Here is an 18,199-nt window from a genome sequence, read left to right as displayed (position 1 = left end):
GTAAACTCCATTACTTCTCAGGATTATAATGGAAAATACAATAAAACAAGGACTCACTGATGTAGGGTTGTTCCAATCTTTGTGGGGTTTTATTTTTATTTTTTCACAAAGCCATCCATCACGAATATGAGCCTTCATCTTTGTTCACAAACTCATTGTCTGAAATACAAATAGTTATTGCTTCCACCATACAATATATCATTTCACAGTATAAAGTTATGTGTACATGTCATAGCGCTGACAAACCAATACTTAAAGGGGTTGTCCAGGATAAACTAAGAATTAACCCCTAAACTAAATCCCCTCCCCCCACCTAATATCTAAATGACTTCAATTGAAAAGAATCTATAATTACCCATATCCCTGAAGTGGTCAAGTGACCGCACCAGGGACACTATCTGATAATCCGGTGATGTTCAGTTTCACCGCTTCTGAAACGGAACATCACCATTACTCTTTCCTCTTCCCCACCCCCCATCCCCATCAATACTTAATAAGCCTTCCTGTGCCCGGGACAGCTTCTCCCCTCTTCTTGTCTGCTAGTAGTGAGCAGAATAGGTTAGCTAGGGATGGTGGGAGGGACCGCTAAGCTAGGGAGATGGAGGGGGTGGCAGGGGTTAATAATAGGCCGAATCACTAACCTAGGGAGGCATTGGAGGAGCTAGTAATGGATGGGAACGCTAGGCTAGTGAGACAGGGAGGGGGAGTGTATGGAGTGAGACAGGAGGGAGGGGCTGAGTGAGAGGGAACTAGTGTAGAAGCTAGAAAGGAAGCTAACACCTTGTAAACAAACGCAGAGGATGCCAGAAGCTGCCATAGACACCCAGAAATCACACCAAACACTGCTAAAGGAAGACCCCTTTAAGTGAAATTGTCAGGTAATTTACAGGTGCCATATCTGAGAGCAGGACATGATAGGGGAAGAGAAGCTGAGCCCTGAGATATAGTATTTGAAACAGGATTTCTGATCAAAAACCAAAGTAAACCCTAACAGGACTCCTAGAAGTGACAGTGAGAGTCCCGATTACTCCGCCCACAAACAGACTGATTGACAGGTCTTCCTGAATTTGTGTGCAAAGATTCAGGATTCATTCAGTTATTTACATACACCCTAAATACAAGACATTCTAAATACAGATCCCATTTTAAAAAAACAGACTGTCATACATAGTTTTTATCTGTATCTGTGTCCAGAGTGCACACTTGGAAATGACGCCGATATTGGCGCTATGTTGCAGGTAGGTTGTTTGTCCTCTGGTTAAAGCAGACTTTTTCTATATGATATGTATGGAGATCCCACCTGTTCTCTCCGCATTGAGACTCTCTTGAATATAGGCTTGCATGAACTGTAATCCAAACAGCTCTCTCTCCTCATCATCTTCACTTGGGGGTAATGAAACTTCTAGCTCCAAAGGATTGTCCCTGAAGTTTACAAACCTGTTAGAAAAGATGTTATTAACGACTTTTTTCAGTCATATACATTTTATATAGTCTGTTTCATGGACAAATAATAATAAATGTTATTTATATAGCGCCAACATATTCCGCAGCACTGTACAATTTGTAGGGTTCAAGTACAGACAGAAAGATACATTACAAAGAAAGTCATTTCACACAATGGGACTGAGGGGCCTGCTCGCAAGAGCTTACAATCTATGAGGTAGAGGGGGGACACAAGAGGTAGCAGGGGCGGCATTGCTTATGCAGAGGTCAGACACTTTTGTAATAGAGGTGACTGTCATTACACAAACATCAAACTTTATGAGCTGTCAACAGTCATGTCCTTTAACATGTGGATGGAGCTTGGACCTATAAAGTTAGCATGAGATGACATCATATCATGTGGGGAAATGTGGGAGCGGGGACAGAGGAGGGTTAAGGGTTTACGTTAGAAATTGTGATAGGCTTGTCTGATAAGATGTGTCTTTAGTTTGCGTTTGAAACTGTAGAAATTGGGAGTTAATCTGATTGTCCGGGGTAGAGCATTCCAGAGAAGTGGTGCAGCTCAGGAGAAGTCTTGTATACGAGCGTGGGAGGTTCTGATAATAGAGGATGTAAGTCTTAGGTCATTGAGTGAACAGAGAGCACGGGTTGGGTGGTAGACAGAGATGAGGGAGGAAATGTATGGAGGTGCGGAATTATGGAGAGCCAAATAGTAATCTGACCACAATAAAACATAATGGACAATAATAAAACACAGTGGATAAGTCGGCCCCAGAAATAAATATATCGCAACTGGTTTGAAAATGAAATATGGGATTTTTTACAGATGGCGATCTTAGGCAGAGGACTTTAGCAGAAAGGAGATGATATTATGGTGAACAATGTATCACTAATGTTAGTGAACTAGTTTTTGCTAAGGCTAACTATAGGTTGCATCAGCCTCAATAGCACATGTACCGTTTTGGCTGAAAGTTGTATTGTCAACTGATTATAAGGATATCTTGTCACAGATTTTACTTTATTGCAGCACTAGCTGGTACCCGCGACATCGTCTGCGGTGATTGTAGAAGTGGGTAAATACAGGCGCGGGTAGGTTTTCGTACTGTGTATAAGGTATGGGATATGAAATGTAACTTTGTATCTTGTTTTTGGTGTAATTCTGAGAATACATGACACTTTTGTGTTGAATGTAATTTGTATTTGAGCTGCTATACGGTGTTCTGAGAAACTGTACATAGTGTCTTTGGGACAGAGGTATTACAAGTGAATATACTTCAATATACGACATTGTATGATTTGTTATTTTCCGCCAGTACATGTAAGTTTTGGGCACAGGATACTCTTGAGGAAATCTCTGCTGGCATATAATGAGAATATAATGATGTGAAGTGTACATGTGGCATTTCTATGTCATCTTACCTAAGATTTTGCAGGTTCTGTAGACAAGCTGGGATGTCTCTCATCTTATTATTGCTTAGGACAAGTGTGCTGAGATTCTCTAGATGACTGATAGAATCGGGAAGATGTGAGATTTCGTTCCGTTGAAGCCACAAGGTGTGCAAACCCTGCATTCTGTATAAAGACAAATACCATGAGCAGTTGTTTTCCATACGGGTCTTATTGCCATTCGTGAACTGCACTCACTTGTCTATATCTTGAGGTAGTGTCTTCAATTTATTGCTGCCCATGTCCAGCCACTCCAGCGCAGGGAGTTCTAAGACTGCCTTTGGGATGGCCGAAAACTGATTCATATTCAGGTCCAGATGTGTCAGCTGGGTCAGTTTGCTGAGCTGGAGAATGGAAAAGACCTCTCATATTTAGGTGGTATAAAAAGACAATAGTGTACAGCCCTTTCATAGGCCCTGAAAAACTATATATCATAGTGGATACAAAAAAATACAGCAAATTTATGACGCAAGGAAAAAAGCCTCTTGGCCAAAAGGAAAGCCAACATGGAAAAAAGGAAAAACACAAACATTTTGTCTTACCTGAGCTGGGAGTTCTGAAATATCTTTGTTCACAGCGAGCTCCAATCTTTCCAGGCTCTCACAGCCACTTATTTCTGCAGGGACCTCTGCTATTCGGTTATAACTGAGCAGAAGTTCTCGGAGCTTAGTAAGCCTACCTGGAAATGCATGAAGAGAAAGGCAAGCGAATCACAAGACGGATGTCTGATCAATGTTTTATTTATTAGAAACCTTTTGTAACTACTGTTGTGTCTTGTAAGTCTCTGTTAGCCTGTGCATCATGGTTTTCATTGAAGGAACCAGAACCCAGCATATAATGCCAGCCCTGCAGATAGATAGAGTCACCCGAATCAAATGGTGCTTTCCCTGTGTGAATCAGTGCATGTGTAATGCTAGGTTCACATTGTGTAGGATTGCGACAGGATAGACTGCGCCCCTTCTGCTCCTTGAGATATAGCAAGATCTCCCTCAATTTCCCTCAAATATTGGGATGACTTGCTCAGCCCAAATGCAGGTATACAGTTATGGCTTGTGCGAAAGACTTGTAAGTCGAGGTTGCAACCGACTGGGATACTGGGTCATCTGGATTGACTGACCACGTGGACAACTCAGGACTTCTGTGAGCCAATGGCTAACAACGCCCAGGAATGGTGCGCTCCTCTTGAATTCAAATAATGAACGCCTCGGCATAAATTAAACCAGGCTTTAATTCAAACAGATAACACGTTTCGGGGTCTTACATGCGAACACAAAGTGCACACCCATTCGTCAGATCTTGCTAATTACTAGCACTGGTTTCGTTTGTAACTGCTGTGCAGTAATGAAATGTACAGAACGATGTGAGAGCGCCTGAAAAGTGTGCTCTCCTTAATAGACATGCATATGGGATGCCTGCGCATGCGCGCTCCACGGTCTGCTAGTGAGATGGAGATCTCTGAGAGTCTCCCACCCTGATCCCAGATGCATGACTTGGTATATCTGGTAAAGAAATGGCTTCAGCCTGTGGACACCACTCCAGCACAGATGTGGAGAGAGTGGTATTGGACAAGTACACCAGATCGCTTCCACCTAAGATTGGACACTGGGTTGGACAAATGGGATCTATAAAGGCTGATCAGCTGGTGTGTTTGGTGAAATGGTACCAAGCCACGGAGGAGCTTCTGCAGACATCTCCCAGACCTGTTACCCCCAAGATTGGTAAGACTGTACCCACTACTGTGGGGATGAGGAAGGTTGTAATGGGAGGACAAGCATGCAAATGGGGCTAGGCATGGAACAACAAAAGGGCTTTGATACAATTGACAGGGCTTGCTTACAAAGCAGAAGTACTGCATTCCTGCCCAGAGAGGTTAATATGAACAAGATATAATACACAAAAGAAAAATACAGAACTAGAAATACATAACTAATGGTCTCATCATCACACAACCCCTTTATTTGTAGAAATGATACTTTCATGGGGTTAGCTTAGTGGTCATTCAAAGGTCCATTCCCCCCATTGCTTTCCTTCTCTGGCAATCATGTGGATAGAACCATACCACCACTATAGAGATACAATTCAATGAACCCCTATGTTGTAGTGTAGAGGTGCAACCAACTGATCAAATGATGACCAAAGGATCTGGTACTTTGACCAAATAGTCCATCAGAGATGTTTTGGTCTTCTTATGGTGCTTCCAGGGGCATAGCTATAAGGGGTGCAGTGGTAACATGCAATAATGGGCCATGGAACCTGAGGGGACCCCAATTGTATCTCTAACACCTAAAATATACCATTATTTTAAAGGGCATGTTGGAGATAGGGGCCCCATTACAGATTTTGCACGGGAGACCAAGAGCTTAAAGTTACACCTTTGGGTCCTTCTGTATTTATTCTCTTACATTAGTGACATACCTGGATGAACACAAAGTTGTAGCAAACTAATTTATAGGGGATTTGCACACTTTACAGTCTTTCTTTTCAAAAGTGGACGTCTGAGATCATAGACTTCACCAATATGATCTGCTTACATGTACTGTATCAGTGACAGATCAGAACATTTGATCTAGATTTCCCTATACATTACATACATAACAGACTAATTCTACATAAGTAGTACTAAGTAAAGAATAGGGATCCCTTAATGGTATAGGAACTCACCAATCTCCCGCGGTATTTTACTTATTACATTTCGTGATAAGTCCAAGACCAGGAGGTTATTAAAGTCAGCAATGAATGTAGGGATGGTGGTCAGACCTGTGCGGTGTACTTGCCATTCCTGAAGTTGTGGTAACTTCACCAAACATGCCGGAAGTGTCTGCAGGAAAGACAGAATGTAGGAGAGTTATTCTTACCAAATGTATAATTGTAGCTTACTGTTACTGTTACTTCCATCTAAGTGCTTATTCAGACAATAGGACCATGTACTTGGTCATGAAAACGTACTATTTTCACAGCCTTGTGTACATCCACACTTCAGTCTATAGAGGAATCCAAGAACTAACAGGACCACTGCATAAAATGGTCATGTAAATAGACCAGCCGTGAAAGCCCGTCATGTGAATAAGCTGTCTGTATAAGTAGAACAGATAGAAACAAGATAATTCTTCAAGCTATGGGAACCCCTGAATACAGTATATACCACACCAGACCTTAAACTTCTACTTGTAATTAAAATACACATATAAGGGAAAAAAAAGTAACTATAACTATGAGATTATATGATTATTATTTTGGAAATGCCACTCAAGAATAATTTAAGGTATATATTACCTTCCATTCCTCCTTTTCTATTCTTAGGATTAATCTTCCATCTTCATTGTAAACCTTTTCTTTCAGCTTAGATAACTGGATCCGACTTTCCCATATGTTAGAGATTCTGTTCCACCAAAGTAAGACACATATCACATATGAGCACAGGTGTTTGCTGAGTGAAGCTAATGTTTGCTACATCTGTATATACATATATAATAATGTAATAGCAATCTCTATATACAGTATGTGTATATAGAGCCCATCAACCACTTAGTGGCTTTATTATGATGGGTCCCTACACTAACACTTTATATATGGGGCAGGAGATAACCTTCTTCTAAACTCACTGTTACAGTGCTGTCTCTAAGAATGTTACGTCTCCTAGGGGTTTTGTCTATAAGGGGAGTAAAACATTTATTATATAAATAAAGTCTTAGGGTAGGGACCCATCTGAATGAGGTCGCCTTGACGTGGCAGATGGGCTCGCACAATTCACCAAGCTGTGCGCTAAGAACCTCACATTTATATCTGTAGTCAGTGATACATGAAAGTGGAGGTGAAGAATTTTAAAATGTAAAGCTCTGCAACAAATGTATAAACTCTGTTGTCAGAATTAGGTCTACTCGTCTGCTCTCTATTCTAGGTGTATCAGTCCTCATCTAGTCTACCTGGTCTTTTACTTTCCCTCCACATATTTGCCTCTTATCTTGACTTAAAGGGCTACTCCAGCAATAAACATTTAGCAACCATCCACTGGGTAAATGACAAATGTTAGCCTGGTTGGTATCAAAGTAGGATTGACACTAGACTGGTAAATCACAAGCCCAGATGGTATTAATGCCTGGAGACTGTATTTGAAGAGATTGCCCAGGAATATGGATTTTATGACCTATCCTTAGCTACTGAGCGGCAGTATTGGTCATTATTTAGAGCATGGTTGATAACTAATTCTGTTTCTTTGTTGAGTATAGTACAGGTGCTGGGTGGACACCCCCCCCCCCCATCCATATTCCTGGACAATCCCTTTAATTTTTACATTCCATATTAAGTGGTAGTATTGTTTAGAATTTAGGAAATATGACTTTAGCAAACTGACTTGATATTGACCTGATTTGTAGGAAGGGGAGGTTTGATTTTCAAGTCCTTATCATACTCTGAATGGGCTCTTTGTGTATGTAGAGGACACCATCCAACCATGGGTGTAACTACCAGGGCAGCAGACATAGCATCTGCTATGGGGCCAACTAAGGGGGCCATTTCCCCTGAGACCTAAGGTGAACGTATCTCCATTACTTGGGACATCATAATGTCTGCTTGTGACATCATTATAATTATTTTCTTTATATGCTTCATATGCAGTGCGGGGACCCACTTATGACATCTTTGCACTGGGCCCACCAATGTGTTGACACGGCCCTGCAGTATGCAGCTGACCATGTAGTATGGTGTGATGTCTCTACTCACTCTCCAACAGCTGTCTTTGCTCTCCGGCCTTTCTCCGCTTTCAGCTCTTCTTGATGTTTCTGGATTCTGCTCTCCCACAAGGCTTTGATATTAGAGATGGATCCTAAGCAGACCAGTGCTGTCATGTTCCACCTTTACAATAAGGACAGTACTTGCTTGTGTATCTATGGAAGACAGAAACATTTTGAGCTTATATCTAGCACAGCATTGAGCTTATATCTATAGCATTGCATAAAAATCTTACCAGTCATGATGCAAATCTTACTGTAAAAAGTCCCAGAGAGAAAGAAGTCCTGATACATAAAATATGGGGCTATTTATTCACCCATGGACAGAGCTGCCTTCAAAAATATTTGGGCCAAATGGACAAATGTCCAAGAACCCTGAACTTGTGGGCACTTGGCCAAGGCTGTTCTGCTTATGGATATGGATGGCAGGTTATCATTTTTAATATCTGAAATTCAGAGAGTAGTTTGAGAGGTGTTTAAAATACAAAGGCAGGTATGGGGGAGCTAAGATGTCACTGGGGTATTAGACAACTTGATATAGAAGGTGGATGGGGCTTTTGTTTGAGGGATGAAAAGGGAGTTTTACTGCAAACATAGAAAGCCAGGACTGAGCTAGGTGTGGAAATTGGGTTGCAGGTATAAAATAAGGCAACCAGGTGAAGTGGAATCAGAAGGGCTTTTGGTCTCTCCCCTACCACCATGCCATAGACTGAAATTTGGGTAGCAAGGTTTATAGTTTGTTTCATGGATACAAACGTACATTTGGAAGAGCCAACTGCACATGCGTGAGATTTAAATCCAAAAGAAATCATCGGAAGAAGACGTTGCAGAGAGTGCGTGCCAGAAGATGATGGAGGCAGCGATGGAGAGTTTTCTAGCAGCATTGGGGACGCCCCCAGTGTTGTTTGAGCGCAGGGGACCGCCTCCAGTGCTGGGAGAAAACTCATTTGTATATCAAAGAAAACTGGATATCTACCGAACAGCGGCGTGGAGAAGACATCTAAAGGTAGGAGAAGAATAGCCTTTCTTAAAGAGGCTCTATCATTAGGAAAAGTCATTTTTAGATAAGCACATCCTTGCATAGCCTTTAGAAAGGCTATTTCACACCTACCTTTATTATGTAAATCGCCTCAGTGATTTTTGAATGAGCCCATTTTTATTCATGTGCTAATTAGCCTCTTGGTGCACCCCGGAAGTCTTATGATGCACCCTCTGTGCTATTCTTTCCTATGTATGTGTACAGCACAGGCTGCTGATGATGATTTCCTGCTTAATGCTTGCACACACAGATAGGAGACAATAGCAGGGACGAGTGCTGCTGGGAACTTCCTGTGCTGGCTGTAAGCTAATTAGCATATGAATAAAAACGGACTCATTCAAAAACTACTGAGGCAATTTACATACAAAAGTTAGGTGTGAAATTGCCTTTCTAAAGGCTATGCAAGGATGTAATAAGTTAAAAAATAACTCTTGCCAATGATAGAGCCCCTTTAAGGATATTCCTACATGTTAGTCTTTAAAAATGGGATTCTAGTGATAAGACACCCAGCATCCACTATATAAAAACAGCCACCACCCAGCTGTGCAGTATTGGCCCACATGTACTGTTCACGTAAAACTCAACTTTGTCAAACTTGAAAAGGTTAATAAGTTCCATGTAAAATTACACTAAACCTGCACCAAAATTTGCGGTTGGAAATAGCATGTTCAAGCTATAAACACACTTGTAGGCTATAGAGGTTAAAAAGGTCACAATAAACAGCACAAATGTACAGCTAATGAAAAAATAAAAAATCAATGACAATTCAAAATACCGTATTTTTCGCTCCATAAGACGCAGTTTTTTTCCTCCCAAAGTAGGATGAAAAATCAGCCGCGTCTTATGGAGCGAAGATGCAGGCAGGGGGGGGGGGGGCGCGGCGCAGCGATAAACTCACAAAAAGTGTCCCGGACAGCCTCTGTCTCGCTTCGCCGTCCAGGGGAGGTCTTCATCTGGAGACCGCCGCCTCTGTCGCCGCCTCTCCTCTTCTCTGGTCTGTTGCGGCGGCGGAGGGCGGACTGGAAGGAAAGGACGGGGGGATGTGACGCAAGCGCGTCACGTATGGCACCGGCGCATGCGCAGTACGGCGCTTGTAGTCCAACTACACTTCCCATCATGCCTGACCACCTTTTTCTGTGCAGGCATGACGGGAATTGTAGTTTTGTACCTTGTATACCGGTACATGTAGATGAAGAGAGAAGAGAGTGAACAGTAAAGTGTAAAAAAGAAAAAAAAGGTAAAACACAACATGAATTGTCTGAACTGCCACTACACAGAATCACTCAGTGACAGTTTAACACATTCATGTACATGTATGTGGTGCTGTGCAACTTTAGGGCAACCCCACATACATGTACATGTAGTGTCCCATACAGCAACCAGCCCCCCCCATATTCGTGTCCCATACAGTAGCCAGCCCCCCACAATAGTGTCCTATACAGCAACCAGCCCCCACAATAGTGCCTTGGGCAGATGGCAGCTCTTGATGACAGTTCTTTCATTACATTTTTGTTGTAGAACACTACCGTAGTCTCCTGCTGCATCCAATCTTACAAAGATGTCAAAGCAGAAAAGGCTAAGCTATAAAATCCCATTTAAACTGGAGGTAGTAAAATACGCCAAAGAACATGGAAACAGGGCAGCTGAAAGACATTTTGGGCCACCTCCAACTGAAAAAATGATACGGGAATGGAGGAAACAGGAGGAAGCACTGCAAAAAGCAGATAAAAGCAAACACACTTTTCGTGAGCATACTGCAAAATGGCCACAGATAGATGTGGAAATGAAAGAGTGGATCATACATCACAGGAACAATGGATTATCAGTCTCCACGAAAATGATAAGATATGAAGCCAAGCGTCTTGCTGCAGAGAAAGGCATTGACGACTTTACTGGATCAGCATCATGGTGCTACAGGTTCATGAGAAGATCTGGCCTTGCTATGCGCACCAAAACTAGAATTGCGCAAAAAATGCCTAAAGAGTATGAATCCAAGATTCTGTCTTTCCATAAATTTGTTATTGATGCAAGAAAGAAAAATGGCTTTGAAATAGGGCAGATTGGAAATATGGATGAAGTCCCATTAACTTTTGATGTTCCATCAAACAGGACTGTTGATGTGAAAGGTGCAAAAACCGTAACTGTGAAGACCTCAGGACATGAGAAAACCCATTATACTGTTGTGTTGTCCTGCTGCGCGGATGGCACCAAGTTGCCTCCAATGATAATTTTCAAAAGAAAAACCATGCCGAAAGAGGTGATCCCACGTGGCGTTATTGTCCATGTTCATGAGAAAGGATGGATGGATGAAGGTGGAATGAAAATATGGATAGAAAAAGTGTGGTCCAAACGCCCTGGAGGGCTTCTGAAGAAACCTGCCCTACTAGTACTTGACCAGTTTAGGGCACATATCAGTGACAACACAAAAAAAATCTTTAAATTAGCAAAGACCCATCTAGCTGTCATTCCTGGGGGGCTTACTAGCCAGTTGCAACCTCTGGATGTTTCACTTAACAAGCCATTTAAAGTGTTCATGCGAGAGGAGTGGAACAAGTGGATGGCTGCTGGGAATCATGACCTGACACCCACTGGAAGAATGAAAAGGCCCACCATCACTCAAGTTTGTGAGTGGGTGAAAACGTCATGGCAAGCCGTGAAGGATGAAACGGTTGTAAGTTCCTTCAAGAAATGTGGCATCAGTAATGCCTTGGATGGTTCAGAGGATGATGCCCTTTATGAAGACCCTGACACCAGTGATAGTGAGCCACTGAGCGTGACAAGTTCGGACAGTTGTGAGGAATTTTTGGGATTTCCCAATGACTAGAGACCTTATCTTTTACAGTAATGATGGTTCTTAATGCTGCTGTTGGCTATTGTTCATGTTCAGTTATTCTGTTATTGTAATAAATATTTTAGCCCACTTTTTGGCTCAAAACATTTTTTTTCTATTTTCCTCCTCTAAAATCTAGGTGCGTCTTATCAGCAGGTGCGTCTTATGGAGCGAAAAATACGGTACATATATATTATTTTAAATAATGTTGCCCAAAATATTCCATTATTAATAAATATAGGCCATTGTGTTTCATAGCCAAGAATAGAAGTTGTGTACTTGAAGGGATTGATCAGGAATTGGACAAACCCCAGTGGAGGCCGGGGGAGGTGTCACACCACTCCATACCTCTGTCCTACCACACATTGGCCTCTTTTGCTCAGTGGACCATTCCTGCCACTCCTGCCGTTCAACGCCCACTTATGCTTATGCACCTGATGAAGGGGTAACACTTGAAATGTTGCATAGAATATCCTGATATAATACACATTTTTGGAGCAGTGACCTCAAATTTGTACACTTTAACAATAAATATATCCTATTAATATTATTATTTGGATGTTTGTGGGTTTGTGTGTTTGGATGTTTGGATGTTTGTTCCTCAATCACACCCGAACCGCTAAATGGATTTCATAGAAATTTCACACACGCCTACATATTGGCCAGGAAGGATACATAGGCTACTTTGAAAGTGTCTCACTCACCCCAAAACGCCACCGTGACCCTCAAAAGTTGTCTCCTGCTCCACTGTCGGGCCGAGCATGACGTTAGCGCAGGTAGTTACACACCACTCCTATTGGTGCATGGCTTGGGGGAGGTGCTGGGAGTAATGGAGGGGGCCGGGGGGGGGGGGGCCAGAGAGCAGAAGGTAAGTGCGGGGGGCACTGTGAAGATCATTATACTACATGTGGGGGACTGAAGGGTCCATTACATAACAAATGAAGCTGTATTTTGTTAATATTTATGTATGATATTTTCTCACTAGGGGGCACTTTGCTTGAAAAGGCTGAGAAAAACTGCTTTATAGGTTCTCTCACATCACTATAAACACTTGCTTTTGGCTTCAAAAACTGCATCAAAACCCTGAATATATAATCCAGCCTTAGAGCTTATCCACATGTTAGTCATTCTGCTATTGATTTAAGGAAGTGTTTTGTCCATAGGTTGTAAATAACAGTTGTGTGAATAAGCCTTTGCACGGGGTTAATTCTCATTGTAACTGCTGAGAAGCGTAATGCTTAGTGGTCTTGTCAGGGGTCTATAATAGGACATACGGATTCCCAGGTCACAGGGCAGCATGAATTGTAAATACATGTAATGGACGTCATTGAGGTGTCAGTTTATTCAGTTGTGTGGCTGGGTGAATACCTTTTACGATACTGGATTCTTGACAAAGTTCAAAGTTGAGAAAGAGTTAAGGACATAGAAGGACATCTCACATGCGCCCTCGTGCAGGACCACCATCAGACTTATCTGGGCCCATGCAGGCAAGCAATCTGGGTCATGATGCAAAATCAATCCCGCAATGAAACATCTACTGAAATCCAGGATTTTCTAGAACAAAGTAGTCCAGAGGTTTCAGCATGCAGAATAAAGAGATATTTCTAGAAATGGAAGAGTTGCTAGAAAAAGAGCCAATGCTGTACCGATGCCACAAAATAATTTGTAGTGATTGAATTCTATGGTCACATCCAAAAATGTTATGTTTAGAGAAAAGTCAACACGGCATATGATGAGAAGCATGGAGGTGGATGTCAGTCATCATCAGACAGGTAGTACCTGGAATTTCCAGCATGACAATAACCTCAACATAAGGCCAAGTCATCTCTTTTAGGGGCTGCAGGGAGAAAAAAATTGAAGTTTCTGGAGCGGCCATCGCAGTTTCCTAACCACAACATCATTGAGACATTGTGGTGAGGAGTAAAACATGGCGTTCATACTAGACAGCCAAAAAATTTTGCCAAGAAGAATAAATAGTTTTCTATCAATAACAACCTTCACAAGAGACCACAAGCCATCGTATGATATAAAGCAATAAGGGTATGTATGTTTTTCTTACGTGATTGTATATGTCTTCTGATAGGTTTACACTACCATTGCCTCTACATTGTTTTAGTCCATCATAGTGGTTACACAAGGAGCCCGGCGGACCCCATTGACTATAATGGGTTCCAATGGGTTTCTGTTGTTTTCAATCTGAAACCGGTGGATGACAAAATCTTCCATGCAAGACTTTTTCCTCCGTCAATTTTCAGGCGGACACCGCGCCATACCCTCATTGCTCCAAATTGCCAAAAAGGGGGAATACACTGTTTGATTCTGGTGACCCCAAACTGTCTATCTACTTGGATGGGTTGATGTGCTTATAAAAGTTATGTATTACAATTATTATCATATTGTAGCCATATTAACTTCATGTTTTACCCATCAAGGGCTAAAAGTAAATTGTAATTCTATAGATGTGACTTACCCAGATTTTAGTATTGAGTGCATCCGGCTCAATGAGACGTTCCCATCTATATTTAGGACAGAATAGTAGCAGAAGGATTCACTATACCACCACAGAGTAATATGCTATCATGCCCAAAAGTCTGGAATGACTTCTCTGGTGAATACATGTTTTCTCATTTTCATTCCTATGAATTCTCCAGTAGACTTCTCTCCTGCAGACCTTGTTCACAGTCTGTACATGGAGGAATGTCACCCATCATATGAATGTGACACGTGACCAGCTGAAAATAACCCTCAGAGCATGAGGCTAGATACAGCGACAGGTGGGACGTCACTGGTTTCTGACCAAGCGCTGTTCCCACAGTGACATCATGCAGTACATTACAAGGGATCTGAAAGTATAGATACTATTAAAGAGGTATTCCAACTCCTATATTTAACCCCTGCACAGGCTTAACCTAATAAACACTGCATACTGACCTCTCCATCCAGGTCCCCGGCTTTCCTGCACATGGGCGTTATAGTCAGTGTCTGAGCAGGGAGCATCACTGGCACAATGGAAACAAAGACAGAGGACCCAAACGGAGGCTCTCCATTGAATCTCCAACCAGAGAGGTGAGTATACAGTGTTTGTTATGTTAAACCTCTTCAGGGGTTAAAAATAGGAACTGGACGAGTCTCTAAAACATAAAGGAGCATTCTCATCTCAGCCTTTATGGCTACATCAATCTATCAGCTATGTATGGCATACCCTATGGATATATAGCCATAAATGTCAGAATAGGAATACACGTTTCAAGTCTTCAGGTCTCTGAATAGTTCTTTTATGTAAAACTTGAAAAAACATCATATTCAGAAATGTTTGATCAGTCAGGCTAGTACAGAACTACTAATCGATAGGTTTCTTTTATTATTAGTATTATCCACAATTCAGAATAAAAGCAGTGTTATAAAAAAAAAAACACACCATGCCACAAAAACTAATGCAATGAGGAGTTATTATGTGTTGTAACCAGAATAAGATGCCAAATTTGTAAGCCTAAATTTTTTTCCCCAAATCAGGTTTTTGTACAAAACCTTTTGTTTTCTGCACCACCTTTTGTTTTCTGCACATGGAAAGGGTGTGCAGGGGGTCACACACACCCCCTGCCAGCTCAGGGGTTATAAAGACTGGCATTAATAGTGTCCGTCTTCATAAATCTCCTAGGGTAATTTCAAAATGTCCGTTTACATGGCAATTTTTTTGGCAGTTCGTTTTAGCGGACCATCATAAAACCGAACATTCCCTATTTCTGAGCGTTTTTCAGGGATCCTTCATGGACTAAAGTGGCAGAAGTTTTAGTTATTGGGGTCCGGCTGCTATGAGCCCCACTATATGGGGCAGCCTTCCTTAGAGAGGTGGACAAAATAGAAATTTGACTTGAGTTTTATATTATTGTAAGAGTATGCTTACCAAAATGTGGAGTGCTGCAGAAAAATTATAGAAAATAACAGGGGCTCAGTGGTTAGCACTGCAACCTTGTAGAGCTGGAGTCCTGGGTTAGAATCCTGCCAAGGACAACATCTGCAAGCAGTTTGTATGTTCTCCCCGTGTTTGCATGGATTTCCTCCCATACTCGAAAGACATAGTGATAGGAAAAAATGTACATTGTGAGCCCTATATGGGGCTCAGAATCTACATTAAAAAAAAAAAAAAAAAAAAAAAGAAAAAGAAATGACAGTGGTCTACAATGCAGGGAACCTGTATCCGAATCTACAGATGCATTTTGACATCTCTATTAGAGCTGCATCATCCTGGAACCCTGCGGTTTATGGTGGAGGTCCAGGACTTTAACCATAATATAGCTTTACAATGTATGCTTTGTGGTTTGTTGAGTCCTCACCCTTCCTTCTATAAAGATAAACCATTAACTATTTAATACAGAGAAATCAGGTTAGGTTATACAGTATATTCAGAATGCATGAGACCTAAATGTATTATTTGTAACATATGTACCATAGGGTTCTGTACAGAGAAGACCTTCACTCACATTGCATACTGACCTCATTGGGGTTCACAATCTAAGTGCATGTGATAGGTGCTAGAAATTTGCTTTAGCAACATCCTGGGCTGTCCATTTGACAAACTTATATGAAATTGAAATTATATTGAAATTTAATGAAACGTAAAAAGCCATACATAAGAGAAGATCATCCAAGCAGGATAAGAGTCTAATGTATATGGAGCCTCAGAAGTCATGGGGTTGGATCAGACACGTTGAACTTTATTGTGCCCAACCCAGCAAAGGTGCCTGGCAGCAGATTCCTCCTCTTTCTCCATTGAAAACACATTCACACTCGGCCATATTATTTTCTAGGTTATTCGTAATATCCAGCATACACAATGCACAGTGCAAACAGAGATTGATTCTGGAATAGATATTCTGCATAGGTATCAGAGGTTGGACTCCATACACTTCTGCTACAGCAGTGTATGGTGCCCCCAGATACTGGACCTAGTACTACATAGCAGACAAGCTTGTACCTCTCATACCCAAGGCCCCTTACAGCTGCTTTAACTAACTCTGCAAGCTCCATTGCCCTTCTCTGACTTCCTGGGGTCTCATAAACACAATTTTGCAGCTCTCTATCTAATATGGACTTTATAACTTTCAATGCTTCCTCTGAAGAAAAGATTCGACTAGGCCGAGGATGTAGGTCATAATCTGGATCAACAGCGCTGTATCCCATGGCACCATGTTTGGTCTGGCCAGTGGATTTCGCATTATCCTGAGAAGCAGTTTTCCTTCTCATCCCGGATTCTTGGCACCTCTGGAAGCTGCTGAGCAACGGGGTCACGGCCAATGATCTCAAGGCTTCACTTTCACTCCTCTTTTGGTGCAGTTTTGGCCTTGAACAAATCCAACGTCTTAGTTCACTTTCGTGGGTTTGATCCATTTTTGAACTCTAGAATAAGATTAGGAGGAAGATACTCAATGCAAGTCATGTCAGTAAAGATGTCTGAAGCAAGACTTCAGCGGGATGTCATATTCAATAAAGAAGTATCCAATGGAGCAATATGGCCATCCATAGCCTTGACTATTCAAAAGCAAAATAGTACATAGCAGTGTGTTACAGAATTACAATATTAAAGGGTTTTTTGGGACTTTTAAATGGATGACCTAGAGGATAGATCATCAATGGAAGATCCATGGGGGCACAACACACTGGACCCCCAAGGAAAAGTTGTTTGAATCGGAAGCAGGGGTCCCTAAGCGTCACTTCACAAAACCCTGCTGATTCTTAATTATTGACCTATCTTAAGGATAGGCCATTCAGGAAACCCCAATGATTATACCTAAAATTAGAATGTTCTATCAGATAACCCATGAGGGAATCTAGGCACAGTGGGCTTTAACACAACAAAGACCATGAAGGGGTTATCTGGGGCTATTATAGCAGTACATTCACTACTTTGGTTAAGCTTTATTAGTAAGGTACTTTAGTCCCCCGGAATCCTGTTTAACACCAAGGGGTTAAATGCATTGAATATTCGATGTGCTTAACCTTTGGTGTTCGGCCGCTTACACGCATTCCTATGGCGGCGAGGTATTCGATCGAACACTACTCGCTCAACACTATTTATTACCTTTGTAGAGCACAGTGGGGTAAGCCAAAACTCTCATTCCTCAGTCTCCCCTGCAGCCGCTCTGACGGATACCATCAACTTCCCATTCAAATCTCCATTTGAGTCATTTGAACAAAAGTCAGCTGCGGAGGGGGACAAGAATTGGAGTTCCAGTCTCCCCTGCTGCCCTCTGCAAAACTGGAGTGAAGCTTGACCAGTCCAGGGAATACACCAGTAAGATTTATCACTGGTATTTATATACTGGGAACAGTCTTGTGCAATCCACTTTTCCTGATTTTAGGGTGTACCCAAGGATCATCTGCACATGTTGCAATAGGACCTGAAGGTGCCATGTAATATAATGTTCTGGATTATCTAATAGTCAAACAAATTAAATGAAATGTATGTTTTGTTCTGTTTTTTTAGCGTTAAGTGTTATATAAATAAAACTGTATAAATTGACTGAAACTGGAAAAGCTCTTTAAGCGCCCGTTATAGTTGTGTTTTGTACTAAGCTGTAATAGTGCCGCCATGGAAGAACACGAGATCTCTGGTGAGCCCGCATTTATAGCCGAATTCACATGGTGACCTTTTATACTATACAACGGTATTCTCACCTAGAGGCAGTGATATATATGTCTGTACATATGGCGCCC

The 18,199-nt window shown here is 41.7% G+C and overlaps 2 protein-coding genes across 2 annotated transcripts; both read right to left on the bottom strand.

Annotated features, from left to right (window-relative positions):
* Positions 1 to 10: 10 nt before the first annotated feature.
* LRRC39 (leucine rich repeat containing 39) lies at positions 11 to 14,179 on the bottom strand. The gene is made up of 9 exons (XM_075286663.1): positions 13,956 to 14,179; positions 7,609 to 7,772; positions 6,163 to 6,268; positions 5,551 to 5,707; positions 3,432 to 3,568; positions 3,088 to 3,233; positions 2,863 to 3,015; positions 1,301 to 1,437; positions 11 to 159 (listed from the first exon to the last, which is right to left on the bottom strand). Exons 2-9 carry the CDS (start codon positions 7,731 to 7,733, stop codon positions 119 to 121), a joined length of 1,002 nt encoding a protein of 333 aa, XP_075142764.1. The 5' UTR covers positions 7,734 to 7,772; positions 13,956 to 14,179; the 3' UTR covers positions 11 to 118.
* A 2,115-nt stretch (positions 14,180 to 16,294) lies between these two features.
* Positions 16,295 to 16,873, bottom strand: LOC142218408 (dynein light chain Tctex-type 5-A-like). Its single transcript, XM_075287132.1, has one exon. It carries the CDS (start codon positions 16,871 to 16,873, stop codon positions 16,295 to 16,297), a length of 579 nt encoding a protein of 192 aa, XP_075143233.1.
* Positions 16,874 to 18,199: the final 1,326 nt, after the last annotated feature.

This window comes from Leptodactylus fuscus, chromosome 9 (genome assembly GCF_031893055.1).
Source record: "Leptodactylus fuscus isolate aLepFus1 chromosome 9, aLepFus1.hap2, whole genome shotgun sequence".
Lineage (NCBI taxonomy): Eukaryota > Metazoa > Chordata > Amphibia > Anura > Leptodactylidae > Leptodactylus > Leptodactylus fuscus.
This window is presented reverse-complemented; position numbering and strand designations above follow the sequence as displayed.

Excerpts from the sequence above, each read along its gene's own strand:
- LRRC39 (XM_075286663.1), bottom strand. The coding sequence starts at position 7,733 with ATGACAGCACTGGTCTGCTTAGGATCCATCTCTAATATCAAAGCCTTG. Across the intron at positions 1,438-2,862 it reads CAGAACCTGCAAAATCTTAG|GTTTGTAAACTTCAGGGACA; the intron begins GTAAGATGACAT and ends CTTTTCTAACAG. Across the intron at positions 160-1,300 it reads TCTCAATGCGGAGAGAACAG|ACAATGAGTTTGTGAACAAA; the intron begins GTGGGATCTCCA and ends TTTGTATTTCAG.
- LOC142218408 (XM_075287132.1), bottom strand. The coding sequence starts at position 16,873 with ATGGATCAAACCCACGAAAGTGAACTAAGACGTTGGATTTGTTCAAGG.